Genomic DNA, 27,992 nt, shown 5'->3' with positions numbered 1-27,992 from the left:
AAGGGGCTCGCTGCGCCGGCCGGGCAGTGAGTGGAAGGGGCTCAGTGAGTGGAAGGGGCTCGCTGCGCCGGCCGGGCAGTGAGTGGAAGGGGCTCAGTGAGTGGAAGGGGCTCAGTGAGTGGAAGGGGCTCAGTGAGTGGAAGGGGCTCGCTGCGCCGGCCGGGCATGGAGCCGCCGGAAGGCAGTGTCCAGGGGGTTGGGGTCGGGGTGGACTGCTTCGTTTTCCGGGCTCCGCTGCTGCTCGGGTAATCCGCTGGCCTGCCAGACCTAGAGGCCAGGTTCCTGCTCGGATTCCCGGCCCCTGCAGGTGCACTCAGGCCTGCTTCGGTCAAGACCACCCGAAGCAAGGGTGGCAGAGGCCTTTTTTCTGGGCAGGGCCTTCCCACCAACTCCAGCAGCTTCCTTTCTTCACCCTCTGCTGGCCCGGGGAGCTGCCGGCGCGGCCCAGGGGAGGTCACGCCAGATTTTTTTGTTTTGTTTTTAATTTATTTATTTTTTACAGAGACAGAGTGAGCCAGAGAGAGGGATCGATAGACAGGAATGGAGAGATGAGAAGCATCAATAGTTTTTCGTTGCGCGTTGCAACACCTTAGTTGTTCATTGATTGCTTTCTCACATGTGCCTTGACTGCAGGCCTTCAGCAGACCGAGTAGCCCCTTGCTGGAGCCAGCGACCTTGAGCTTTTTGCTCAAACCAGATGAGCCCGCGCTCAAGCCGGCGACCTCGGGGTCTCGAACCCAGGTCCTCCGCATCCCAATCCGATGCTCTATCCACTGCGCCACCGCCTGGTCAGGCCAGTCTTGTTTCTTGAGTGTTAAGTGGAGGACTCTGCCCACGCGCTCTGCAGTGGGTGCTCCGGGGGGTGTGAACAGCCAGCCCGGTGGGGGCCGAGTCTCAGCGGGGATGTGAGTGAGGGAAGTTCAAGGACAATAACAGCTCCCATGTGGGGGGGGGGGATAGTTATGTGCCAGGTGATTAGTCTTTAAGACAACCCTAAGTTAACATTCTCATCTCAGGTGAGAAAAGTGAGACTCAGAAGTTGTCCTTTGCCTGACCAGGCGGTGGCGCAGTGGATAGTCTTTCTTGAAATAATCTTGGCACAGTTTCTGGGCTTATAGTTCCTCCACTCATGCTGTTATCTCTCACTTTCAAATGCCCGTGCCAGTTCAAAGACAAATAAAAAAAATTGCCTGACCTGTGGTAGCGCAGTGGATAAAGTGTCGACCTGGAACGCTGAGGTCACCAGTTCAAAACCCTGGGCTTGCCGGGCAAGGCACGTAGGAGAAGCAGCTATGAGTTCCTTCCCACTCCTCTCTCCTGCCTTTCTCTCTCTTCTCTCTCTCTCTCTAAAAGTCAATTAATAAAATCTTAAATTAGGTACAGAGGTCTGTCATCTATCGCAGAGGTTAGGTTCCAGAACCCCATGATAGGTGAAAATCCATGAAGTAACCACTTTATATTTATTTTATTTATATATATTTAAGGCTTTATAACCCTCTCCACACTTGTATAAACCTTTCCCGCACTGTCATTAACCTTTCCTACACTCTTATAAACACTCCTATGCTTAAACATTTTCTGCACTCTTAAACCTATGTAAAATCCCACTATATAGCAAAAAATCTGCAATAAAAAATCAGATATATACAATTTAAAAATCTGCGATCCAGGGAGACCGTGAAAAGTGAACCGCGATATGACGAGGGACTATATTACCATGGTTCTGAAGTGTATTCTCTTTCACCTACAGAAATTTGATCTGTGAAAACCTGGGCTTGTTAATAGACCAGCATGTGTTCGGCCAGTCCCAAAATCATGCACAGGAACCCCAGGTTCCTCCGGTTGGCTTTTCTGCAGCTTTATCACCAGCAACAGAGTGGGACGTTCTGTGATGTTCTTCTGCAGGCAGAAGGTAAGAGGCTTCGAATAACATCATTTTGTTCAACATTATTTCATTATAACATTAACGAGGGGGAAAGAAGTCGATTCCCAGACAGGGTCTGTGTGTGTGGGTTTTGCACTCTCTCCCCGTCCAGGTGTTTGTTTCCTGCCACATCTCAAAGATGTGCATGTTAGGTGAAGTGGCATGTGTGGATTGTCCCAGTGTGAGTGGGTAGGGGAGTGTGCTTGCGAGTGTGCCCTGCAATGGAAGGGCGCCTGTCTTGGGTTGCTCCCTGCCTTCAGCTGCTTTATAGGCTTTGACCACCTACAGCCCTGGACTGGAATAAGCAAGTTGTAAAATAATTATCTGACTTGCTTTTACTAATCTTTCTTAAATGTATTTATAGCTCACATTTATTTCAGTATTTAACATTAGAACTATTTTGGTAGTTCTTTATTTAGAAGTTTGGTAACATTTTTGTGACCAGAAATATACTGTAGGAACTTAATTCTTGTTTATATCAATTAGCCTATGGTAAATTTGGTTTTATAGTCATTTTGCTTAAAATTGCAGTTTTTTGTTTTTTTTTTTTTTTTATTTATTCATTTTAGAGAGGAAAGGGAAAGACAGAGAGAGAGAGAGGAGAGAGACAGAGAGAGAGAGAAGGGGGGAGGAGCTGGAAGCATCAACTCCCATATGTGCCTTGACCAGGCAAGCCCAGGGTTTTGAACCGGCAACCTCAGCATTTCCAGGTCGACGCTTTATCCACTGCGCCACCACAGGTCAGGCTAAAATTGCAGTTTCTAAGAACTTATTAATGACATTAAGTGAGGAACTCAATTGAAAACTCACCATAGAATGAGACTAAATGAGTTTAGGACTAGGAAGTGGAGGATAAAACCAGAAAAAATGTTCTTACCTTTGAGCACTGTAAGCTATTTGGTAAATAGCTGTTTGTTTTTAGAATAGTTGTTTGCAAGAGTGAAAATGAGTGTTCCTTTTCCCTTAAAATATGAACTGCCTGACGAGGCGGCAGCACAGTGGATAGAGCGTCAGACTGGGACATAAGAGGACCCACGAAACCCTGAGGTCACTGGCTTGAGTGCAGACTCATCTAGCTTTAGCGCGGGGTCGCTGTTTGAGCGTGGGATCCTAGACATGACCCCATGGTTGCCTGCATGAAGCTCAAGGTCGCTGGCTTGAGCAAGGGGTCACTCTCTCTGCTGCAGCCCCCCCCCAATCAAGGCACATCTATGCTTTTGTCTCACTCTCCCTTCTTCATCTTTCTAAACTCGGAAAGTAGAATAAAATTAAAGAGTAAACTGTGTTTTATGTACTCACAACTGTAAACCTAGTTTTGCTTAGCCATGTGTATGTAGCTAATTTCCACTTCTTCTCTTTATATTTGAAATGTTAAGTCAGCATAAGGTCAAGACTAGTATAGTATAAAAGGCTCAATAGGAGTCAGTTTAAGTCCTAGCTTTTTACTAAGTAACTAAGTGAAAAATGGGCAAGTTAACTTCCCTCTGGAGTTTAGTTTCATTTATAAAAAAGAATTTTGACAATCAAGATTGTGTAGCATTCTACAATTTACAGGGTACATATCCTATAGTATAGATTTCTTTTAAAATGTTTTAATTTATTGAATTTTTTAGAGAAACATCAATTCATTACCCTGTCTCTTCATGCATTCATTGGTTGATTCTTGTATGTGCCCCAACTAGGGATGGAACCCACAACCTTGGCACATTGGGATGATGCTCTAACCAACTGAGCTATCCAGCAAGGGTAGTATAGTGGTTAACAGCCTTGTGAGATAAATGTTCTACATATGGTTCCAGTTATTTATACACTATTTACTCTTGAAATGTTGTTATATATATATATGGTGAGTGAATTGAGGCCCAGAGGGCTAAATGACTTGCCTATTAGTTTCTTTAGTAAGTGTAGAGTTGGGATTCATTCCTTAATTCAGAATAAACAAAAAGTACCAATTACCTGTCATATGCTAGTACACTGTACTGGCATGGGCACACAGTATATATGAAGATCAAGTCCTTCCTTGTAAGGAAGTCATGTAAGGGGAGACACTAAAATAACCAGTCTATTCAAGTAACTATGCAGTATGATAAATAACATTTTGGATGTAAGTATAGGCTGATATAGCAGCATCTATTACATACATGAAGAGGTTGCAGGACAGGGGTTAGAGAGATTACCTTGAAGAAGTAACCCCTTGGGTGAGGTCTGAAGAACAAACAGAAGTAGGAAGAAGTGAGGAAAGATTTGCCCACGCAAAGAGAACAGAATACACAGAGAATTAGAGATGTGACCAGGGGTTTGTGAGTTGTCATTCTGGCTAGATTGCAGACTACAGGAAGTGTATTGACCAGAGATATATATATATATTTTTTTGTATTTTTCCGAAGCTGGAAATGGGGAGAGACAGTCAGACAGACTCCCGCATGCGCCCGACCGGGATCCACCCGGCACGCCCACCAGGGGCGACTTTCTGCCCACCAGGTGGCGATGCTCTGCCCCTCCGGGGCATCGCTCTGCCGCGACCAGAGCCACTCTAGCGCCTGGGTCAGAGGCCAAGGAGCCATCCCCAGTGCCCGGGCCATCTTTGCTCCAATGGAGCCTTGGCTGCGGGAGGGGAAGAGACAGACAGAGAGGAAGGAGGGGGCGGGGTAGAGAAGCAAAATGGGCGTTTCTCCTATGTGCCCTGGCCGGAAATCGAACCCGGGTCCCCCGCACGCCAGGCCGACGCTCTACTGAAGAGCCAACCGGCCAGGGCCTTGACCAGAGATATTGCTAGAGAAATTAGCAGCAGCCACATAAGGTCTGAAGTGTTATACAAAGGAAGTAGGTCTTGTTCTCAGAACAATGGGAATTGTATTTACAGGTTTTAAGGTCATGATCAGGTACTTACTTTTAGAAACAGCACTAGGGTTTCATGAAAAATTTTGGATTATTCATGGGCCCAGATAGGAGGCTGTTTTGTAACCTGAGAGGGAATGGTAGCCTGAACTAAGGAACTGAGAACAGAAATTTCTGACTTTTGAGCTATTAGAGAATTTACAGAACTTGTTGCAGTTAAGTGTATAGATTCTGTAGCCAGACTCTCTGGGTTCAAATCTTTTTTTGCTATTTACTAACCACAATTACATGTAATTGTGGGCACATTACTTAACTATGCCAAAATTTATTCCTCTAATAACAATAGCTATTTCACAGGGGTCTGGTGATGATTAAATCAATACTGGTTAAACCCTTAGAACAATACCTGGCACATAATAAGGACTCAAAAAGTATTAGCGTTTTTTTTTTTAATGAAAAGTATTAGCATGTTTGTTTGATTACATGCAGTAGGTAAGGGAGAATCAAAAATAACTTCTAGTGCTCAGGTTTTAACAATACCTTATTTTGAAGTAAGAAATGGGCAGTTTTAGTGGGTGAGGAATGAGTTTATTTTCTAGAAAGGTTGCATTGCAAATAATTTTGGGACATCCATGTAGACATGCAGGCTGTGTCATGTTCAGTATCTCATGAAAGCCATCTGGGCAAAGGTAGGATCTGGGATGCATTATCTGCCTTTGGTATCTGAAGCCATGGGAGAGACTGAAATTGCCAGCAAGTGTCCATAAAGTCAGAAGGTGGCTCAGGTCAGAGGCCACTGCTTAGGAGAACAGAGCTCTAACTGCACATATTCAAAGCTCATGCCCTTTCTGTTAGACCACAAGCAGCTACTATAAATTTTTTTACACTGATGTGAGTCACAAAAATTTATTCAGCAAGTATTTGAGCCCCTACTCTGGCCAAACACTGCGTATACCTCAGTGAGCAAAACAGGCATGGGCTCTGTCCTTGTTTAGTGAAGATGGACGATACAGATAGCTATATGCTATGGTAGCTACAGAATACCTGTGCTCAGGAGTACCTAACCCAGACAAGGCGTAGGGTCGGAGAAGGCTTTCTGAAAGAAGTGACATCTAAACTAGATTTTGAATTAGCTAGGTAATAGCAGAAGGTTCCAGGAAGGTAAAAAGAACACTTTTTCCCTTCTACTTGAACTAACATGGAGGGAAACAGAGAAGGGGCAGCGCATTTGGGTGGTAATATCTGTGCTTAGCTCATGAATATGCCAGTCTGCATGAAATAACCAAATGTTTGGGTTTCCCTCCAGGTGAAGTAGTCCCAGCCCATGGCTGTATCCTGTCTGCCTGCAGCCCCTTCTTTACAGAGCGCCTGGAGCAGGAGAGGCCAGCTCAGAGTTGTAAGGTGTTGCTGGAGCTGCAGGGACTGAAGATCAGGACACTTAGGACACTGGTGGGCTACTTGTACACTTCAGAGATGGAAGTATCTCTAGAAGAAGCTCAGGATGTGCTCTCTGCTGCCCGTCAGCTTCGCATATCTGAGCTAGAATCCCTTCATCTAGAGGATGGAAAGTTGGTGAAGGCCTCTCAGGGCCGAAGACTAAACCGGGAATGCTTACAACCTCCAAATGCTGCACCAGTCTCTGCCAGGGTGGTGGCACCTAGCCACTGTCCTCAAACACCACCGCCTGTCACCCAGATTCCTTGTCCTCTTGGGGCAGGGAGATGGAAGTTGTCAGGAAAGGATGAGGGGGCCCAGGATAAGAGCTACCAACAGAACACAGAGAACTTGTCTGGCCCTCTTCTGCTCAAGAGGAAGGTCAGAGCCTGCCTGGCTCCTCAAGAAATCTCTTTACCATCAAGCCACAGTCAGGGAACTAAAGAAAATAAGAGTGACCCTGCCCTTGGTCCTACAGAACTATCCCCACCCAGCTTGTACTCCTCTGTGGATAAGCGACTATTGCCCAGAAAGATCAGGCTGAGTCGTTTGAAGCCATCACCTGTTGTCTGTACATCTAAGCCTTCCATTTTAGGCGGACCAAGCTCAGTGCTGACAGCCCCTGGCCGGCGTCTTTGGCGACAAAAGAATTTAAGTAAAGAAGCGTCAGAGGACAAGCAAAAACTAGGGAGAGCTAGTCTTCTACAGAGTACGCCAAGCCCATATGGTCTTGGGAAAATGGGTGGGACTAAGAAGCGAAGCCCTGAAGTCAGGGCCCATAACTCAGACTCTGCAGAGGAGGGGCAGATTAGGAGAGTGAAACTTAGGAAGGTTGTCAATGGGACCTGCTGGGAGGTGGTGCAAGAGCCTCCCCTCAAAACCTCTCAAGATAGTCCTCATGTCCCAGAACCTGGAGGCTCAGCAGAGCCTCTAGGGACTCGGCCATCCTCAGTTAACCAGCAAGAAATGTCATCAACTAGACTAGGCCTGTGTCAGGGCTCTCCAGTGTGCTCTAGGCTACAAGACACTCTGCTCTCTGCTAGCCACTCCACAAACCACCCAGTAGTGAAGTCCAAGTGTGAGTCCAGTCCAGAGGTAGGGAAGGAACCTGGGTTCAACGTTGACTGCAAAGAGCCATGTGCATTTGACACAGCCCTGCTGGAGCACCCCTATGAAGCTGAGCAGTACCGAATCACAAGTGTTGCTGCCACCAGTGAGCTGGAGGAGATCTTGGACTTCGTGCTGTGTGGTTCAGACACTGAGCCACCTGCAGGATCTCTGGAGGGTCCTGGGGCTGAGGGCTGTAGGACTCCTAGTTATCCCCTGACAGAAACAGGAAAGAACTGGATTACAGGGGAAGAATGGTATTTACCAGACATGGACCTCTGGCCCAAAGAGCTCACAGGATTGGAAAAGGAATCTGTTGGTGAAAACAAAGAGCCAGTTGAACACTTTAACTCCTTTGTCGCTCCCTCTAAGATTAGGGAAAGAGAGGTGCTTTCAGTAGAAGGCTCTTGGACTCAAGACCTAGAAATTACCAGCTCCCAGCCACTGGATGATCAGAGAGACCGACTTCTCCACATTGACTCTCTTGACCCTCCTCAGAGGTCCTACCAAAACCTTTCACTTCCCTGTTCAGACTGGGTGGACACTAGGCTAGAAGTGTCCCTAACTATAGATGAGGTGTACCCTGCTCCAGAACCAGGCAAGAAAGTATTTAGCAACTCTGAGGTTTGGGGCCCACTTCCTGCCAGCCCTGAAGAAGAGATTGATGTGGTGGACTGGACATCAGAGGAAAGACTGGTGCCCACCGGTATTCCCTCGGTATGGCCTGACCCTTCCTCAGAGTCAGAAACAGAGGTAGACATCCTAACCTAGTGGAGTTGGGAAGGCAGTTTTGGGGCACTGGGAGAATGGGAAATGTTGACTAGCAAAAATGGTATTTGGCAGGGAGGCCAGCACATCCTGTCCTCTTAGCACAACTGGCAAGAATACCCCTTGCTCTCTATAGGACCCACTCTCCCCTCCCCACGTTTTGGAAGTCAGACAGAAGTCATACATGAATAGAAAATTAACCAGAACCATCTTACTTCCTTATAATCTACTTCCTAGTGACAAACAAGTGGAACAATAAACTGGGTAGTCTCCAACTCTAGGGGGTTATAAGCCAAGGCCAGTCTCCTAGGGAACAAGGCACCGCTAATTCAGGAACAGTTAAGTACACCCTCTGCAATAGTTTTATGTCACAGAAAATGTTCCAGAACATGGGAAGTAGTGCTGGGGCTGAACACAAAGTAGGCGGGAGTGACAGGACGTTGTCTAGCTCAGTATGTGTGAGGCTTACTTATTCCCAGTATGAGGGCTAACCAAAACCTCCACAGGAGTCAGGAAGAAATAAGTCATCACTTCCCAGAAGTGAGTTGAAAAAGATATAGTTGCTTTTTAAAAAATAAGTTACTTACTTTTCCCCTATAGTTACCACAAGTATTTCATATCCTCTACCAGATACCCTAAGAGTTCCTGGTTAATTGATGATGTCAGGCTATGAAAAATACAAGGGGGACAAATCCTGTAAGACTGGCAGACATTCATCCCTTACCACAAAATTTAAGTTTTACTTTATTACACCAATACTTCATTTCAACTTTTATTAAACAAAATCCAAGAACTTTTCAGTGCCTTACTAGAGGGTTGCCTCACAACTGAACCATCATTTCTGGAGGCGAAGAAATCAGCTTCAGGCACATGACTGAAGTTTGGCCATGTTCCGTCATAAATTCTCCAACATCAACAGAGACAGAAGGCTGTGAACATGAGAGAAAAATACGTTAGAGAAGGAATCCAGGCATTCATACAGCCTAAGAAGACATGCTCCTCCACTCCTGAAACCAGACTCAGGAGAGCCCCAAGATTGCCTCCTCCTCCCACATCTCAGCATCTCAAGTGCCTGACCACAGGCCAAGTACTGGATGAAGCACTAAGGATGAAGACAAGGTCAAATCCAAGTGACCGAGAGTACAGTAGTAGTCTTACCACACGAGACCACTAACACCCCATACTAGGAACACACACACACACACACAAAAGGGTAGGGGTAAGTATACAAAGTTGCACAAAGATTTTTGCCAATAAAAGGGGAATACACAAGCCATACAAATAAACACGTGTCAGTGGTATTTTTTTCTATTGATTTTTATAAAGGAGGTGAAAGAAAGCATGAACTCGTTGCTTCCCATATGTGCCTTGACAGGGCAAGCCCAGGGTTTTGAACTGGCTATCTCAGCATTCCAGGTTGAGGCTTTATCCACTGTGCCACCACAGGCCAGGCGTCAATGATTTTAATACATAAATGAAGGAACAGGTGGGATTTACAATCACTTCAAAGAATCAAAACACTTGCCATTAGGGGTGTGGAAAATGAAATTTTAAACAAAACCGATACATACCCTCAGGGCTATAATTAACTGCATCTTCAAAGGACATAAGTTGCATTTCTATAAATCATTTACATTACCATCAATCCTAAAACTTAGCTCAAAGATATTAAAATAAAACATGGAATTAGCAAAAGGCACATTAGGTAGAAAATGGAAAAGTAAAATTTTTTCCAGTTTTTCCTATCAGTAAAAAAGGGGAAAAGGTCTTCCCAAGAGAGTAACTACTGAGAACAGTTGGGTAATTTTAAAAGATAGCTCCTGTGTGAAATGCAGAGTAACAACAGTAAGAATTGCTTCGCAAAATAGACGCACCAAGATCAACCCAATCCCTCCCTGGGCCCTTTCAGACCTCAGCACGAGGATTTCTGCCCAGACCGCCCTAGGCAAGGTACTTCTTCAGCTTCTCCACCACCTCTAACGGCTCAGGGAACTTGAGTTTGCGTGGAGGCCCCTTCTTAATCCCAGTCCAGAGCTCTGCACCTGGGAAAAGGCCGAATGAAGCGAAGTGATTGTCCCCGCTGTGTGACACCAGCCCTTCCTCTCTTCCCAGACCCGGGCCCCCACTCACTGCTGCCGTCGGGGCGCAGCAGCATCACCTCGAAACTCCCCCTCCGGGGCTTGGTAGGATTCACCTTCACTGGAAGCTCCGGGGCCTCCAGGCGCAGCGCCTGGCTCAGGGCCGCGGCGTTGCGCCCGTACACGCGTCAACTCGTGCTATGGAGAGACCGAGATCAGAGACCTGGGCCCTAGGTACGCGACACCATCGTCCCCCTCTCCGAGACCCTCCAGGCCCTTACCAATGCTCGATAACGACAGTCGCCTCCTGCACTTCCTTCTGGCCGCCAGCCAGCTTCTCCTGCTTCTCGGCTGCCGCGGCCACCGCCGCCTCAGCCTTTCGCTTCCTCCCGCGGGAAGCCATGGCGCCTGGAGCCGGGCCCGGAACCGAGCCGAGGGCGGCCACGGGGCAGTGGACAACCCCTCACCGAGCTCTAAGCCGCAGGCCAAGAGCTCCGCTCCCAGAACAAAACCTCTCGCAAGTAGCGGAAAGCGCGGCGGGCGCACACGTGGTCGGGAGGCGGGACCTCCGGGCACAGCCACTCTGCACGCTGGCGGGGGAGGAGATACCGCGACTACCAAACCTAACCACCTGCGCCTGGGGGTGGGCGCAGCGGGGACGGCGAGGAGGTAGCTCTAAAAACAAGCTTGGCTTCACCTTTTTCTGAAACCGCACGACCGGTTACATAGTTTTCATTAAGAACTAGACCCCGTCTTTAAAACCTCCTTTCTCGGACTCGCGGCCCAACTCGAGAAGCTAACGACGTGCAGTCCATACTCGGGATTTACGGAACCTGGCTTTCCTCAGCTCCCCCCCTCCCCCAATCCTGGGCACCAATGACTGACATTTGGTGAAGCTAATGAGAATGGCCTTTGAGATTAGTAAATTAGGCAATTCCTTTGCAAGAGCCTAGTTTTGTTTGTTTAATTTGAGAGGAGAGAAACATCTTACTGTTCCACCCATTCACGCACCCACTGGTTGACTCCCTTAAGGATCCCAACCAAAGGAGCCACCTGGAAAGGGCGTGTCTGGCTTTTTAATACTCAAACACAGGGGCACAATCAAAAGGAAATCCCAACCTCTTTATTATGGAAAACCATCAACTGGGTGTGGGAGAGTAGGTAAGAGGGCAGGGCAGTGAAACCCCATTCCTGCTCAGGGGCTTTCTCCTTCCAGCTGCCACAACACAAGGGAAGGTCTTAAACTTCTATTCCCCTCCTCCCAGCCTCCATAGAAGAGATTACTGAATACTATCTTCAATGAGAAAACTGGTTAAAGGTTTGTCCCTTGGGACCATGACAGGTTTATAATTTTTAATGAAGGCCACAGACCAAGCCAGAAGGGCCTTAAGAAGCAAGGGTCTTTGAGGAGAAAATTTTAGTGCAGACTGTACCCAGCATCTTGTTAGGGTTCGATCTACTGTAAGTAGTCTGGATAGGTGCACTAAGGAATACTGAACCCACAGCGTGGTGCCGTGCGAGTGGAGGGCAGCCCTTGACACACTGACCTAAGCTTGGAGGGAAGGCATTTCCTCCTCCATTACACGAGCTGTCTGTCTTCCTCCAGTGAAACAGCTGGCCACAGGAGTGGCCTTCCTGGAGTGTGCCTGTCAATTCCCTGAATGCCTCTTTAAAATCAGAAGCAGCACCCTGCCCTACCCAGGCACAGCCAAACAGGGAAAACTTAAATAAAAGGCGAGGCCTCAGGAAAGGCTGTGGTTACAGAAGGGGCAGGGCTTCGCAGGTGCCTGGCACAGACGGGAGAAGCTCTAACAGGCAGGGAACCTATTGGTCCTTCTTGCTCTCCCCATCTGGCCACGCTGTGGGGGCAGGGGCCACAGAATGCTCCTCGGGAATATCATCTCCAGTCTTCCGTTGCTTCTTGGCCCGCTGATACAGTTCATTCAAGCTGAATTCTCGGATCACATTCTCCTGCACAAAAGAGATACACACGTCAGGGTCAGGAGGGAAAGTCCAGAGCCTGGAAAGTAAGAAGTACTTAGGCACAGTCTAGGAAAAGAGGAAGAAAAGGAAAGACATCACCTCTAACCTAAATCTCTTCTATGGATACGTTGGGCAAATGAGTTTGTAAAATTTGTTTTTTGAGTTTTCTCACTTTTATTGTTTAAAATGGCGCTGGGCAGCACCAGGTATGTGACCTGTGAAATTGCAAATTACCTTCCTGCTTGGGAAGGGCCACTGTCATGCTAATGTGTGCTGGAGGAGAGGTTTTGGTGCCAGAAAAGTTTTAAAAGGAAGGAGGAGGAGAAGCAGAGAGAAGGCATTTTTGCAGAGTGAGAGTAGAAAGAGAAGGTGTGCAGATGGGGAAGCTGAGGGGCTTTGCAAGCTCCACTGAGACTGGTGGGGCCTTTGATTCTAGGAGAAACCAGAAAAGATTCTCCTGGTTGTAGAACCGGTGAATGCATCAGTGGCTTTGGGAGCCCCGGGTGTTGGCTCGTCAGCCTGTGCAAGTCTTCAGGCCTGCCATTTTTTGGCTTCTCTGTTTCTTTACCATCTGCCCACATCTAACAGGAACCTGCACCTGCATGGCCACAATGGCTGGCGAAAACTACCGGCCATACATTGTACCTGAAAAGTCAACTAATACTTAAGTACCTATTAGTGCCAAGAATTACAGCTACACTATTTAAGGTATTCTGCAAATAAACCCTGTGAGAAAGGTGTTCCTGACTCCAATTTACTAAGGGACCTAAGGCCTACATACTATAGATAATAGGACCTTTGTGACTGAACCTTCACTAATAATTCCTCAGGACTAGTAGGTCTGGCACCTGGTAGAAGCATAATATAAACTTGCTGAGTGAATATAAATTTAGTCCACACTCTCAAAACTTCTGGGCAAGTGACAGAACTAGGAATTGAACCCAGGTTCAAAGCCCACCCACTGTTCCACACCCTTCTCCAAACCACTGTTCCAAATCACTTGCGCACTCTTTTCTGCACCTCAGAGAAAGTCCAAGAAACAGCTCGTCCTTTCTTGTCGATCTGTGGCCGCCGCATGACTTCCTTGCCACCTTGGAACAGGATGAGGGTAGGGAGCTGCTTGGTGAGGGGGGATGTGCTCACCTTGTACCTGCAGAGCCCAGAAAGCACTCTGTAAATGGTCTGGACACATCACTCCAAGTGGTTCCCAGTCTAGACCCTCTGCCCAGGCCCTTACATACCGGGTGCTAACATCAGTGTAGCGGCCAACGTCCACCTTCCCAAAATGTAGCCCTGTACAATTGTACCTGAGAAGAATGTATTATTTGTTTTATTTTTAAAATTCTTTTAAAATTTATTTATTCAGTTTAGAGGAGACAGGGAGAGACAGAGAGAGAGAGAAGGAGGGAGGAGCAGGAGGCATCAACGTCTATATGTGCCTTGACCAGACAAGCCCAGGGTTTTGAACCAGTGACCTCAGCATTACGGTCGATGCTTGATCCACTGTGCCACCGCAGGTCAGGCAAAGAATGTATTATTTAATATAGTGAAAGAAGAGAATGGATCAAGGAAAGTGAAAGTACAGCTATTGGAGGGGGCGCCTTTGGCTGCAATATGCAAAAACAAGGCCAAAAAGAACGAGAAGGAAGGGACGTCCTCTCAGTTCCATCATCCCCCCCCTTTGCACTACTCACTTGAGGGAGAGATCAGCATAGATTGGAGCAAACGATTGGCAGTCATTAGACCAATTGGCAAAGAACTCCACAATCCAAGTGACCTTCTTGTTCCTCTCCAGCTCTTCCTGCCACACACAGGGAGGAAACAGTGAGCTGGAACACACAGACTCCTAGGACAGTTCAGATCTTAACATCCAATTCCTCATCGGGACTTCCCCTCTCCACCTCCCCCAGCTCCGAGGATGAACCACAGTGCCCTTGACTTCCATTCTGAAGCACAGTTGCTCCTCCTAGTGATCAGGGTGCACAACTACAAAATTACCCATAAGGGACCCAAGAAACAGGAGGGAGGCTGAGCACTCACATCAATGGTTTTATCATTGAAGTACTTGATGTACTCAGGGCCCATGTACAGGGGAGGTTTACACGTCATCAGGAATACTAAACAGAAAAAAAGATGTTGGAGGAAACACATAAGGCCTTGGGCAAGGATTTACTTTCAAACCAACTCAAAGACTTCAAGGACCAAAGAACCACTTTGTGGACATATACAGACCACTGACACATTGCCTTCCTGTTAAAATAAGGTCTCAGTAGCTTCTTACGGTCTGAGCACACACACAACTAACTAGGAGCAGATATGGAAGAAGAGTATGGAGAAACTGCTTTGGGATTTGGTCCCCACACCAGGTTTTATAGTCTCCTTACCAACACAGAGTATGATGTAAAGCAGGCCCAGGCGAATATCCAGGCGGAAGAAAAGAATTGCATTGGCCACTTTACTAAACATGAAGATGTTGCCTACATGTTGCTCCACAGTGACTGAAACACAAAGCGTTTACAGGTCAGGCTGGGCTGCATGCTCCTCTCTCCCATGCTGTGTCTCCCTTCCTGGAGTACTTTGAAATGGGAGAGGGGGAGGGGGATAAAAGTCCAAGATCAAATTCAGTATTGCATGGTATGCAGGACTAGTGCGATAATTGATGCCCCTCTAGTAACAGGAAAGAAAACACTTCTGGGGGCTCAGGCCTACCCTCGGCAAACAGAGAAACAGGCTCAACTCACTGGACCTGCGATTCTTCATCATCACAATGGCACTGAGAAACATCAGGATCTCTACTTCTCTCTGCAACAGAATCAAAGTGGCAGGAATACCATCATCAGTGATCATCTGTGTGGGTAAAGGAGCCAACTATGAACAAAAGCCAACAGAGATCCAAACAGGGAATGGTAACAATAAGTAACTGGAGTCGGCTAAGCTACAGTGTGAAAAACACCAATCAGAAAATTGAGGTCTGGCCTGACCTGTGGTGGCGCAGTGGATAAAACGTCGACCTGGAAATGCTGAGGTCGCCGGTTCGAAACCCTGGGCTTGCCTGGTCAAGGCACATATGGGAGTTGATGCTTCCAGCTCCTCCCCCCCTTCTCTCTCTCTCTGTCTCTCTCTCTCCCTCTCTAAAAATGAATAAATAAAAAAAATAAAATAAAATAAAAAAAAGAAAATTGAGGTCTGGCACTGGCTGGTTGCTCAATGGATAGAGTGTCGGCCTGGCCTATGGATGTCCCGGGTTCAATTCCCAGTCAGTGCATGCAGAAGTGACCATCTGTTTCTCCACCCCCACTTCTCTCCCTCTTTTCCTCCCACAGCCGGTGGCTCAACTGGTTCAAGTGTGGCCCCAGGCGCTGAGAATGGCTCAGTTGCCGAGTATGTCACACTGAGGTACTAAAAATAGCTCGGTAATTGGGCAGATCCTGGTAGGGGTGTATGCAGGAGGCTGTCTCACTATCTCCCCTCCTCTCACCTAAATAAAGAAAATCAAGGTTCAAATTCTACCCCTGCCACAACCTGACTGGTGCCTTTCAGCAACTCAACTGCTGAGCTTTGCCTTCCTCCACTGATCATCTATTTCAAAATGCTCTTGTGAAGATTAAATGATAATGAAATAAGAGTTGCATAAAATATGATATGGCATAAAACAGATATTACAACCAACTCAGTGTGACGCTGGTAAAGTATACTTTTTCCAGGGAGATTTTCTAATATTCCATTCATACAATATATGATTATTCCAACTGTTTGGTTTTGCTTAAGACATTCCTCTTCACGCATTATTCACAGTGATAATCCATGCACCTGTAATATAATCTGAGAGCTGCAGGTGTTTCAGAGCTCTCAAAGGCCCTTTACAGTATCCTTGGATTATACTTTGCACATTCTAGAATGTAAGCTCCACATCAGTACAATGAGGCAGACAATAAACATGAACCAGACAGACATATAATAAACACGACAAAGAAACAAACTAGCTAATTTGAAAGAGTAAAAATTGCAGGCCCTGGCCGGTTGTCTCAGCGGTAGAGCGTCGGCCTGGCGTGCGGGGGACCCGGGTTCGATTCCCGGCCAGGGCACATAGGAGAAGCGCCCATTTGCTTCTCCACCCCGCCCCCTCCTTTCTCTCTGTCTCTCTCTTCCCCTCCTGCAGCCAAGGCTCCATTGGAGCAAGGATGGCCCAGGCGCTGGGGATGGCTCCTTGGCCTATGCCCCAGGCGCTAGACTGGCTCTGGTCACGGCAGAGCGAGGCCCCGGAGGGGCAGAGCATCGCCCCCTGGTGGGCAGAGCTTCGCCCCTGGTGGGCGTGCCGGGTGGATCCCGGTCGGGCGCATGTCTGACTGTCTCTCCCCGTTTCCAGCTTAAGAAAAAAAAAAAAAAAAGAGTAAAAACTGCAATGAAGAACAAGGACCATGTGAGCGAAAGCACGGGAGGAGAACAAGTATAGGCCGGATGGTCTGAGCCTTCCACACTTTTTTATAACACAAGGGACAAATCATTATGTCAGACAGAAACAATCAACTGTGATTTACAGCTAGAACTTAGGAGTCTAGGTTTTTAGCCTCAATTTCTAAAATAAAGTAACTTACTGGATTTAGAAATGGCGGTGTGAAGTGGGGGCTAGGGAAGATGACAGACAGATCATACTAAATACAGTGTGCCCGTAAAGTCATGGTGCACTTTTGATCATCACAGGAAAGCAACAAAAGATGATACAAATGTGATATCTGCACCAAATAAAAGGAAAACTCTCCCAGTTTCATACCTATTCAGTGTGGTTTGATGTGGGCTCATGCACAGATATTTTAGGGCTCCTTAGGTAGCTATCCTGTATAGCCTCTACAGATTCGTCACTGACTGATGGCCTACCAGAACAGGGTTTCTCCACCAAACTGCCAGTTTCCTTCAACTGCTTATCCCACCGAGTAATGTTATTCCTATGTGGTGGTGCTTCGTTATAAACGCGCCGATATTCACATTGCACTTTGGTCACGGATTCGAATTTAGCGAGCCACAGAACACACTGAACTTTCCTCTGTACTGTCCACATCTCGACTGGCATGGCCATGGACTGCTCCGCTGAACACACAGTGTTACGTCATCCTCTACACATGAGCACATGCTGCCACATCATCCTACAGAAACTGGGAGGGTTTTGCTTTTATTTGGTGCAGATTTCACATTTCTATCGTCTTTTGTTGCTTTCCTGTGACCAGTCAAAAGTGCACCATGACTTTACGGACACACTGTATTATGCCTAAGAAATGAGGAAGAGTTTTCCCGAACGACACTGGATTATAATTGAGACAACTGTGGAAAGATGGATTTAAAGAGGAAACTGGTCAAACCAAAGAAAGAAGTAAAAGAAATACTCTCTAGAGGCAGAAAATGACTCTACAGCAAAAACTAGCCACGTATGCTCCACACCTTATTTCCATTTCTTTCTGGGCATATGGCAACTAGATCTCGTCTCCTTGCATCAAGGTAGAATAATGGTGTGACGAGCACCCCTGAAAGAAATGAGCAGATGTGCTATGTGCACAGGCAGCCAGAAAGGGTGTGTTCTTGCGTTCCAGGTTTCTTTCTTCATCTGCTAGCTGGCTGGCTGACGGTGGGATGACCTCAAGGCCATAATTTGAAGACAGTATAGGTTCCAGACTAACTATATGAAGCAGAGTTCCTTTGATTGTTCTGCTTGTGTGTTCACTGTTTATTTTTTCTTTAAGATTTTATTTACTGACTTTAGAGAGAGCAGAGAAAGAAAAGTAGGGGGGGAGGAGCAGGAAGCATCAACTCCCACATGTGCCTTGACCGGACAAGCCCCAGGTTTCGAACCAGTGACCTCAGTGTTCCAGGTTGATATTTTGACCACTGTGCCACCACAGGACAGGTCGAAATAGATTTCTTTACCATGTATTTTTTACAATTCCTTTTCGATAGGTGGCATAACAATGTTATTCTCATTCTCGGGATGAAGCATAGTTTCTAGCATATGGTATGCTCTCTGGAACTGAACTGAATTAAGAACATACAAAAAAAAGGAAAGACTCATATACATTCCAAAGAAAATGACTCAACCTGACCTGTGGTGGCACAGTGGATAACTTCATCGACCTGGAATGCTGACATTGCTGATACAAAACCCCAAGCTTGCCCAGTCAAGGGATGTACGAAAAGCAACTACTATGAGTTGATGCTTTCTGCTCCTCTCCCCTTCCTTTTCTCTCTCTCTTTCTTCTCTCTAAAATCAGTAATTTTTTAAAAAGAGAAAAGCCCTGGCCAGTTTACTTAGTGGATAGAGTATTGGTCCAGCATGCCAATGGCCCAGGTTTGATTCCCAGTCAGGGCACACATGAGAAGCGACCATCTGCTTCTCTTCTCCTCCCTCTCCCCCTTCGCTCTCTTCCCCTCTTGCAGTGAGTAGTTCTGTTGATTTGAGCATTGGTCCTAGATGGGGTTGCTGGGTGGATCACAGTCCAGGCACATGCAGTAGTCTATCTATCTCCACTCCTTTCACTTGAAAAAAAGAGATATCTCTCTTGCTGACATAATAGCCAAAAGAAATCAAAAAGACTCGAAGAAGGTTGAACATAAAGGATCTATAAAAGGAGTCACTTTAACCAAGCTGCTAAAATTAACATCCTGAAGGTTGAGGCACGAGGAGAGAACTACTTTCTTGTTTGAACTAGCCTGGAAACGAGCTTTTTGTACTTGCCAATCCTGTATCAGTGCCTGGATAAACATCTGAACTTCCCGATAACACTCTAATAACCTCCTAAAGGACTCGCTATTCAGGCCACCTGATTATTCCCTGAAGGATTCACGTGTACATCCCCCTGACATCCATCATCCAGAGCAGGGGACATGACTAGATCTCGTAGTGCCCATTTTCCAGACCACCCGGCATCCATCATTCTGAGTACCTGACATCTGACTAGACACCATCCTGAATCAATTATAGGGCTAAGAATACAGGACTGATAATTCTCATAATGTACTTCTCTCTGTAAGAACTTCTACCAGCTGTGTTTCTAGTTTGCAAACGTTAAAACCCTTGAATAAATCTTACTGTCGAAGAAAAAAAAATGAGTGATAAAAATGTGTAGGTATTATGGCGAGGAGCGTGATTTCAAATCCTAGTTGTGTGACCTTGAACAAGTCTCCCAATCTCGCGGAGATCAGTTTCTTCACCAATAAAAGGGGAACACCACTACTTGTCTTGTTTAATGAAATAAGCAACACTGTTAAAGACTGAACACACATGCGTCGTTTGGGTAGAGCTGTTGTGCAGGCTAACCTGCTCTTTCCCCATCTTAATTAAACACGGAGAGGTTTCGACTCGATGATAGTCCAGGCCCTATACTCTAACGGTAAGTACGTTACAGGCTCGGAAGCTCGGCCGTTCTCAAAAAGCTGAACCTCGGGTCCCCCGGATGCAACCTCGGGGACAGGAACCGTCAAGGTCGCGGGGTCCTAAGGGGTCGCTCACCCAGTCAAAGTCACACGGATTGCCGTCTTCGCGTTGGGTGGGGAGAGTGTGACACAGTGGGGGAAGCTTCCTCACGACTAGGAAGGCAGCAGAGAGCAGGGCTGACAGTAGGTAGTAAGGTCTGGCCAGCCATCGTGAAAGGCGCGGCACCGAATACACCAAAGCAATCAAAGGTGCCAAGACCGCCATCTTCCCGCCCCGGCAGCTCTCCGGCGTTGGTAGGTCTCGCCCCGCCTCCCCCACCAATGAGACTTCTATTGGGCTGAGTCTTGGGTGCACCGCCTCTTTACCCGGAGGTAGATCTCTGATTGGACGCTACGGTAGGGAGAGATTAGAAACGGGATATGATACTTTATTGGCCAACCTAGCTGTCGCTTTTTTTTACCTAAGTCATTTTATTGGGTATACGACTGTGGTTAACGTAGACAACAGAATATTTAATAAGGTTAAATAGTATTTCCTGGACGTACTAATGAAGCGACGAAAGCAGTCGCCGGAAAAAGGTAGGCGGGCTCTTGAGGAATCCAATGGCAAATGGCTCATGGGGGAAGAGGGCGGTACACCGGGAAACGATCGTCCAATGAAAATCACCAGCGCCAGACACCGGGACAGCGCCGGGGCAGAAGGAAAGATGGAGAATTTCACGGCGCTGTTCGGAGCTCAGGCTGACCCACCACCGCCTCCAAGCGCACTCGGCTTTGGACCAGGAAAACCTCCACCTCCACCGCCCCCTCCTCCAGGCGGGGGACCCGGCACGGCTCCGCCCCCCTCCGCGGCCACGGCCCCTGCCGGTGCCGACAAGTCAGCAGCTGGTTGTGGCCCCTTCTACCTAATGCGGGAACTGCCAGGTTGGTACTAGGCCTGGCCGAAGCCAGCCAATCAGATCATAACGAGGGGGTGGTGGTGGGCGTGGTTCTTAACCGGCTGGCGTAGGCGCAAGGTAACCTCGGCAACCCATGCCAGGACCTCGCAAGACCTCTGTGTAACAAGTTTGAGGCGGTGGATATCAGGAGTCATTTTGGACATGGTAAGGCTCCAAAATGCCTTTCAGTTTATCCCAAGTCCTACTGAGGAAAATAATGTATAGTACTTTGAAGTTCACAACGCAGTTATATATATAATAGAACTCCACACATAGAACAGTCCCCTGAGATAGGCATTGTTATCTGCATTTTGCAGTTGAAAAAAACCAAAGCACAGAGAGGTTGGCTTTCCTTTGGCTAGTTACCTATTCTGATTGTACCTATATATATCAATCAGTTTACAGATATTGAATATCTGTTATGGGCAAATGCTTAGTGTATAGGAAGAAGGGGGAGGACATATGGATTAGCAAATGTCCTTGCTTTTAAGGAGTTTATTTTACTTAGGAATGCACATTATGTGGTTTAAGGGTAATGACCATATTTCTTCTCAAGGCCAATCTGTAACGTCATGCACATACATCAGTTAAGAACTACATGATTATACAGTGACGGAAAATGATTTGACTTTGAGTGATGTGTACACAACATAATGAACTATTTAAATGCTATAGAAATGATTACTTGGAACCTATGTACTCTTATTGATCAATATCACCTCTTTAAATGTAATTTTTTAAGTAAAAATTTTTTAAAAAGGACTACATGGCCTGACCAGGCGGTGGTGCAGTGGATAGAGTATCAGACTGGGATGCAGAGGACACAGGTTCAAAACCCCAAGGTCGCCGACTTGAGCACCGGCTCATCTGGTTTGAGCACAGCTAACCAGCTTGAACCCAAGGTCGCTGGCTAATGGAAGTGGTCACTCGGTCTGCTATAGCTCCCGGGTCAAGGCACATATGAGAAAGCAATCAATGAACAACTAAGGTGCTGCAGTGAAGAATTGATGCTTCTCATCTCTCTCCTTTCCTGTCTGTCCGTCCCTCTGTGTCCCTCTCTCTGTCTGTTTCTGTCACAAAAAAAACGAAAACAAGAAAACTACATGGTGTTTTTAAAAATGTTACTCAAATTACAGCAAGGATATGTAAGTTGTCACTTGAGCTGGACCTTGATGAATTTATATTGCTGAAGAATGTTAGGAAGAATTTTCCTATAATAGGTCAGTTTTCCTACAAGAATTGGCCCTGGTCAGTGGCTTAGTGGCTAGAGTGTGGGCCCTGCATATGGACACCCAAGTTTGATTCCTGGTCAGGGCACATAGGAGAAACGACCATCTGCTTCTCCCTACACTTCCCTCTTCCCCTCCTCTTCCTCTTCTCCCTTAGCCAGTGACTTGATTGGTCTGAGCATGGTCCCAGGTGCTGAGGATAGCTCTATTGGAGTGCATCAGCCATAGGCACTAAAAATCGCTCGGAACTCCAGCATTGGCCCCAGATGGGGTTGCCCTATGGACAGGGTAGGGTACATGCAGGAGTCTGCCTCACTGTCTCCCCTCTCTTACCTAAAATAAATAAATAAATAAATAAAATAAAAGGAAACACTATGAAGGGTGTTTTTTTCAGGAGGTGATGAAGACCCATTAGGATGGATCAGAAATTTTGCATAGGGGACTGGTATTTGAGTAGATCCCAAAGCTAAGTTACAGTAAAATGTGTTTAACTCTGAGTCCAGTCAGGAATTTGAGCTTTATCCTTAGGGTAATAGGAAATAATTGAGATTTTGGAACTGGGAAGTACTGCTTCTCAAAGTATCTGTAGAATGGGGGGCAATACCATGTATTGAAATAGGGAAACCACGAGGTGGGGGAGATTTGCAGTTTTAAAAGAATATAGTATCTGCATGGGATTGACTAAGAAGAAATTGGACGATTAGTTTTCAGGAGAGGAGTCAGGGCTGGGGAGAGATTTATAAATCATCTTCATAGAACTGATAGTCAAAAAGTTGGATGGACTCTTTAGGTTAGAGTTCAGAAAAAGCACAGTGTCTTTTCACCCGATCCTTGAGCACAAATAAGCACCTGGAAGGAGGAGAGCCAGCAAAGGGGGGATAAAATCAGGGTAGTATAACGGCAGGAGGCAGTGCCGAGTAATGAGGAGAGGTACTGTGGCGCTGGGCCTCCTGCCGTTCACAGTAGACCACTCTTCTTTCTGAGATGTTTGACGTGAGAAAGCAAGGAGAAGAATAGGGTAAGGCCTAAAAGTATGGAGGAAAAATACCTTGTTCGTTGACTATTATTGAGCATCAGATATGTGGACTTTGGACTTTGGGGCACCAGACCTCCATGAATGAACAAAATACTGTCTCTGCCTTCAAGGGGCTCACAGTTCAGAACCTGAGTTTTTCCAAGTGAATGATTATAAACAAGCCACTTTATTTACTTATTCATTGTAGAGGAGGGGAGAAAGAGAGAGAAAGAGGGGAGGAACAGGAAGTATCAACTCTCATATGTGCCTTGACTGGGCAAGCCCAGGGTTTTGAACCAGTGACCTCACTGTTCCAGGTCAATGCTTTATCCACTGTGCCACCACAGGTCAGGCTAAACAAGCCACTTCTGTCATTTGTACCTGTGTTCATCATAACTAAATGAAGTTGTAGGATAGATATTGCCCCCCCCCCCGCCACTGGATCCTTATGAAATTACTAATAAGTTTGTATTCTTTGGAACAAAGTCAACCATGCAATAGTTATAATGGTAATGCCTTACATTTATATAGTATATGTCAGTATATTTCATCTGTATCTTGAAAAAAATCAGGGTACTTAAGATAGTTATTACCATACTCAATGTATAAGAAGGTGAGGCACAGAGAACAGCTAGAGTTAGAATTTTAGTTGCCCAACTTCTAATCCAACATTTCTCTCTAGGCGAAGTTATTATGGTTGATATTAAGAGGAGTAAAGCCCTGGCCGGTGGCTCAGTGGTAGAGTGTCGGCCTGGCGTGCAGAAGTCCCGGGTTCGATTCCCAGCCAGGGCACACAGGAGAAGCACCCATCTGCTTCTCCACCCCTCCCCCTCTCCTTCCTCTCTCTCTCTCTCTCTCTCTCTCTCTCTCTCTCTCTCTTCCCCTTCCACAGCCAAAGCTCCATTGGAGCAAAGATGGCCCGGGTGCTGGGGATGGCTCCTCGGCCTCTGCCCCAGGCGCTAGAGTGGCTCTGGTCGCAACAAAGTGACACCCCGGAGGGGCAGAGCGTCGCCCCCTGTTGGGCGTGCCGGGTGGATCCCAGTCGGGCGCATGCGGGAGTCTGTCTGACTGTCTCTCCCCGTTTCCGGCTTCAGAAAAATACAGAAAAACAAAAAAAAAAGAGGAGTAAAGATGGTGATAACAAGTCAGGTAGCAGGAGCTAGAAAAAGCTAGCTGTTTTCCCATGTAAAGGTGATTAGTGCTTCTTCTTGTTAGGAAAAACAAAACAGAAAAAGGAAGCCACTGGGTCATATTTGGCCCTTACTTGCTTGTAGCTGAGCTGTGAGGTCATACTGTCCTGGTCGTGTTGGGGAGTGGGATTGCTCACCAGCCATTTGGGGGAAAGCGCTCAGAGCAGAGGTTAGCGCAGAGTGAGTCTCACAGAAGTTACCATTCTGGTGAGTACATGAAAGGAGTGTCTTTGTTGGGATATAGTGTTCGTCTCTGCTGTCTGGATTTTTGCCTATTTTTTCCTATTCCAACCTACTATTTTATAGTTTTGGTGTTTATAATGTTGTTTACTTTTGCTGTTCTTTAAAAAATTTTTTTTAATTGTTTTGTAATTCTCCCTTAAAAGACTCCTTATTTAGGCTAAAATACAGTTCTCCACTTTACCTCTGGGTCAGTGACTTAAAAAGACATTCCCTGCTGTTTCTTCTCTCCTTTTTTAAAAAAAAATTTCTTTTTTTACATTAATGAGTTGATTTTTTAATTGAGTTTAGTGAGAGAGGGGGGAGAGAGAGACAGGAACATGGATCTGGTCCTGTATGTGCCCTGGCCAGGGGATCAAACCAGCAACCTTTCTGCTTCCGGATCGTGCTCTAACCACCTGAGCCATCTACTCTGTTTCTCCTTATAATTATGTTAAGTACACTTGAATATTTATTTCTTTATTTAGCAATAGAGGGGTGCCGGGGGCACAGACAGGAAGGAAGATGAGAAGCATCAACTCGTGGTTGTGACACTTTATAGTTGTTCATCCATTACTTGAGCCAGTGACCCCTTGCTCAAGCCAGAGACCTTTGGGCTCAAGCCATCAACCATGCGGTCACATTTATGATCCCACACTCAAGTCGGCAACCCCACGCTCAAGCTGCATGCCTGCACTCAGACCAAGTGAGCCCACACTCAAGTTGGCGACCTTAGGGTTTCAAGCTTGGGTCCTCAGCATCCCAGGCTGATGCTCTATCCACTGTCTGGTCAGGCTGAATTCTTTTCAAGGTTCATATGAAAGCATACTGAAAAGTGTAAAGTATTTTATCAATGTAAGGTATTATCAGTATAAATATTTTTTTTTTTTGGACAGAGTTTGAGAGAGGGACAGTTAGGGACAGACAGGAAGGGAGAGAAATGAGAAGCATCAGTTCTTCATTGCAGCACCTAGTTGTTCATTGATTGCATTCTCATATGTGCTTTGACTGGGGGGCTACAGTGGAGCAAGTGACCCCTTACTCAAGCCAGTGACCTTTGGGCTCAAGCCAGCGACTATGGAATCATGTCTATGATCCCACGCTCAAGCTAGTGACCCCGCACTCAAGCTGGTGAGTCTGCGCTCAAGCCATCGACTTTGGTTTTGAACCTGGGTCCTCTGCATCCCAGTCCAATACTCTAGCCACTGCACCTGCCAACTGGTCAGGCTTGTGTGGCTTTTAAAAATATTTTATTCTTCCTGTGTCGTCTAGGTAGCACCGAGCTGACAGGCAGCACCAACCTGATCACACACTACAACCTGGAACATGCTTATAATAAATTCTGTGGGAAGAAGGTGAAGGAGAAGCTAAGTAACTTCCTGCCTGACCTGCCGGGGATGATTGACCTGCCAGGTTCCCATGATAACAGCAGCCTCCGCTCCCTCATTGAAAAGCCCCCTATTCTTGGTGGCTCTTTCAATCCGATCACAGGGACTATGCTGGCTGGCTTCCGCCTCCACACCGGCCCGGTGAGTCCCCTCCTGGGGAGGAAGGAGACAAATGGGGGGCCTGAAAAGCATGGAGGTAGTTTTCCTGTCCAGATCTGTTCCTTCCCAACTGACTGAGCAGGCAGGACAGACCCTGGGAGCTCCCTGACTCACCTGGACCTTCCTTTGGTTCCCTCAGTTGCCGGAGCAGTGTCGTCTGATGCACATTCAGCCTCCCAAGAAGAAGAATAAGCACAAGCACAAACAGAGCCGGACCCAGGACCCTGTGCCCCCAGGTGAGCGGCAGTGCTGTTCAGAGGCAGGAAACCCGATGTTCTGGCTCTGCTCAGCCTTCCTCAGTAAACATCCCAAATTCTGAAGGAAGAAATTGGCATACTGGGATCTCCTGGGCTAGTAGGGCTTTGGGGTGGGGACCTTGGCAGCGCCTCTATATCCTCTCTGGTCATTTGAACAGAAACAGCTGCCCTTACTAGCGTTCTAACTGTAGTTCTAACTGCAGTTCTAACATGAGGGAATTTGGAGCTCTTCATGTAGCTGATAGGTGTCTAATGTCTTCCTTCAGAAACGCCATCTGATTCAGATCACAAGAAGAAGAAAAAGAAAAAAGAGGAAGATCCTGAACGGAAAAGGAAGAAGAAAGAGAAGAAGAAAAAGAAGGTAAGGTGGTGGCCTATTGTCGCAGTCTTGTGAGCATCCCTTGTGTCTCACTCCTGTTCTGGGTCGAATCCTTGGCTGCAGGTCGACCCAACACTGAAAGCCCAGGGCAGGTCGCAGTGTTTCCTGTACAGCCCTGGTCAAGGCCAAAGCTGCTTCCTAGGTGTTGTCTTCCCCTTCCTTTGTCTTCCCAGAACCGACACAGTCCAGACCACCCAGGTATGGGCAGTTCTCAGGCCAGCAGCAGCAGCAGCCTCCGCTAACGTGGCCACGGGACCCTGCCAGATGACTTTTCCTGCTGGACTGAACCGCTGCCGAAGCTGCCCGCCTGGCCCGTGGGCACTGCCCAGGAGCACCTCCTGCACGGGAACAGAAGCCAGCGTCCTGTGCTGGTAGAGTAATGCATTATGAGAAGGGCCATGCCTTTGTGAGGCTCAGCCCAGCTTTCTTGTGGACATCTCTTCCTCTCCTGGGAAGCTTGCTTTTCATCTCTTTTGTACAGTTTGTCTGACTTAGGACCTTATACTATTTGTTAGGATTTTTCTTTAAAAAAAAAATTCGTATATATCAAACTGGTTAAAGTATGGCAGCCTGTTACGAGGTAAGTGCCTTTCTGTGCGAGTCAGGGTTCCGGCCGAGGCATACTGAGACCTGAGGGGATCTGGGTCTTGTATTACATGACCTCATCACTAAGGCAGGGAGCAACCAAAATGAGATTGGGGAACATGGTCCAACAGTTAGGCAGTGCTGTTAGGTTTCCTCAGCAGACACACCACCTCGTCCACAGCGCTGAGAACCAGACGCCGGGATGACTTTCAGGCTCCACTGGAAGAGCTGATCCAGTTGGGGCTCAGCTGTATTCTAGGTCAATTTTGTGTCGAAACAGAATAGCCAAAAGAAGAAGCACCCACAGTCATTCGACAGGTTGATGGCTGATGCTTGGTCAAGGCCATGATTTTTCGGAGTATCTGGCAAGGAAAGGTAAATTTTCAATCTGCCTTATTCATAGCTCAAGACAAAGTATGTGGCTGGCATGAAAACAATTCAGAGCTTCTAAGACAGCAACAAAAAGGTAGCCTAAGCTACCAAAATGTAAAATTAAGTCCCTTCAGTCTTTGCAGCAGGCCAGGTAACTGAGAAAATGTATTCTGACTTGAAGCTAAATTTGACAGAAGTTAAAATCTGTTGCTGTGAGCCAAGGTTGTTCCTAATCAGTAGGTGGAAATCCTCTCATTTAGCTCCAGTTTTCATCTAGGATTTCAGAGCAAGAGTTTATACACTTAAGTTATAGACAGTGACAATAAAGGGTGTGGCCAGTTCCCTGAGATTTCCTGTCTAAGGATACCTGTTAAAATTAGGGCGCAGCCTTTTGCTTTCACAACAGAAAATAAGAGATCAAACTGAACTGCCACCCATATGTACAGTTGACCTTTACCCGGGTTTTCCTACTCTGATCGCCCATTGTCTCCCCTTTGGCTACATCCACAATGCACTCGACTTTCCGGAGACAGTTCTGTGCTAAGGGACAAGTTTGGCACAAGTCAGGAGTGGCCTGAGCTTCAAGGTGACAAGCTTTAGTTGTTGCAAACAATTGTTTTCAGGAATTTTCTAATTAAATCACTGGAAAAAAACAAAACAGGCCCTGCTGTTCTAAGTGGCTCTCTTCCCTCTGGAGCTGCCTGAAGATG

General features: G+C 46.8%; 4 protein-coding genes across 6 annotated transcripts; 2 read left to right on the top strand and 2 right to left on the bottom strand.

Annotated features, from left to right (window-relative positions):
- The first annotated feature begins 165 nt into the window (after positions 1-165).
- On the top strand, positions 166-8,732 carry BTBD18 (BTB domain containing 18). The gene is made up of 2 exons (XM_066252831.1): positions 166-245; positions 6,112-8,732. The coding sequence occupies exons 1-2, from the start codon at positions 166-168 to the stop codon at positions 8,072-8,074; spliced, it is 2,043 nt and encodes a 680-aa protein (XP_066108928.1). The 3' UTR covers positions 8,075-8,732.
- Positions 8,733-8,830: 98 nt separating this feature from the next.
- Positions 8,831-10,718, bottom strand: SELENOH (selenoprotein H). The gene is made up of 4 exons (XM_066251561.1): positions 10,431-10,718; positions 10,202-10,347; positions 9,983-10,113; positions 8,831-9,000 (listed from the first exon to the last, which is right to left on the bottom strand). The coding sequence occupies exons 1-3, from the start codon at positions 10,550-10,552 to the stop codon at positions 10,013-10,015; spliced, it is 369 nt and encodes a 122-aa protein (XP_066107658.1). The 5' UTR covers positions 10,553-10,718; the 3' UTR covers positions 8,831-9,000; positions 9,983-10,012.
- A 527-nt stretch (positions 10,719-11,245) lies between these two features.
- On the bottom strand, positions 11,246-19,861 carry TMX2 (thioredoxin related transmembrane protein 2). Of its 3 annotated transcripts, none has more exons than XM_066251557.1 (8): positions 19,628-19,861; positions 14,874-14,934; positions 14,517-14,630; positions 14,173-14,249; positions 13,827-13,933; positions 13,374-13,439; positions 13,141-13,282; positions 11,246-12,120 (listed from the first exon to the last, which is right to left on the bottom strand). In XM_066251557.1, exons 1-8 carry the CDS (start codon positions 19,814-19,816, stop codon positions 11,974-11,976), a joined length of 903 nt encoding a protein of 300 aa, XP_066107654.1. In that variant the 5' UTR covers positions 19,817-19,861; the 3' UTR covers positions 11,246-11,973. The 3 variants fall into 3 exon arrangements, with proteins under 3 accessions (XP_066107654.1, XP_066107656.1, XP_066107657.1); XM_066251559.1 differs by having other exon boundaries at positions 13,153-13,282; XM_066251560.1 differs by lacking the exon at positions 11,246-12,120 and having other exon boundaries at positions 13,153-13,282; positions 13,385-13,439.
- Positions 19,862-20,205: 344 nt separating this feature from the next.
- On the top strand, positions 20,206-27,940 carry MED19 (mediator complex subunit 19). Its single transcript, XM_066251556.1, has 5 exons — positions 20,206-20,475; positions 25,415-25,671; positions 25,829-25,925; positions 26,213-26,307; positions 26,499-27,940. Exons 1-5 carry the CDS (start codon positions 20,208-20,210, stop codon positions 26,565-26,567), a joined length of 786 nt encoding a protein of 261 aa, XP_066107653.1. The 5' UTR covers positions 20,206-20,207; the 3' UTR covers positions 26,568-27,940.
- Positions 27,941-27,992: the final 52 nt, after the last annotated feature.

The sequence above is a fragment of the Saccopteryx bilineata genome, chromosome 1 (genome assembly GCF_036850765.1).
Source record: "Saccopteryx bilineata isolate mSacBil1 chromosome 1, mSacBil1_pri_phased_curated, whole genome shotgun sequence".
NCBI lineage: Eukaryota > Metazoa > Chordata > Mammalia > Chiroptera > Emballonuridae > Saccopteryx > Saccopteryx bilineata.
Note: the sequence above shows the minus strand (reverse complement) of the source record. Positions and strands in the feature narration are given on the sequence as shown.

Excerpts from the sequence above, each read along its gene's own strand:
- BTBD18 (XM_066252831.1), top strand. The coding sequence starts at position 166 with ATGGAGCCGCCGGAAGGCAGTGTCCAGGGGGTTGGGGTCGGGGTGGAC. Across the intron at positions 246-6,111 it reads CGGGCTCCGCTGCTGCTCGG|CCCCTTCTTTACAGAGCGCC; the intron begins GTAATCCGCTGG and ends GTCTGCCTGCAG.
- TMX2 (XM_066251557.1), bottom strand. The coding sequence starts at position 19,816 with ATGGCGGTCTTGGCACCTTTGATTGCTTTGGTGTATTCGGTGCCGCGC. Across the intron at positions 14,631-14,873 it reads GATGAAGAATCGCAGGTCCA|TCACTGTGGAGCAACATGTA; the intron begins GTGAGTTGAGCC and ends TTTGTGTTTCAG. Across the intron at positions 13,440-13,826 it reads TATGCTGATCTCTCCCTCAA|GTACAATTGTACAGGGCTAC; the intron begins GTGAGTAGTGCA and ends CATTCTTCTCAG.
- MED19 (XM_066251556.1), top strand. The coding sequence starts at position 20,208 with ATGAAAATCACCAGCGCCAGACACCGGGACAGCGCCGGGGCAGAAGGA. Across the intron at positions 20,476-25,414 it reads CCTAATGCGGGAACTGCCAG|GTAGCACCGAGCTGACAGGC; the intron begins GTTGGTACTAGG and ends TGTGTCGTCTAG. Across the intron at positions 25,926-26,212 it reads CCAGGACCCTGTGCCCCCAG|AAACGCCATCTGATTCAGAT; the intron begins GTGAGCGGCAGT and ends GTCTTCCTTCAG.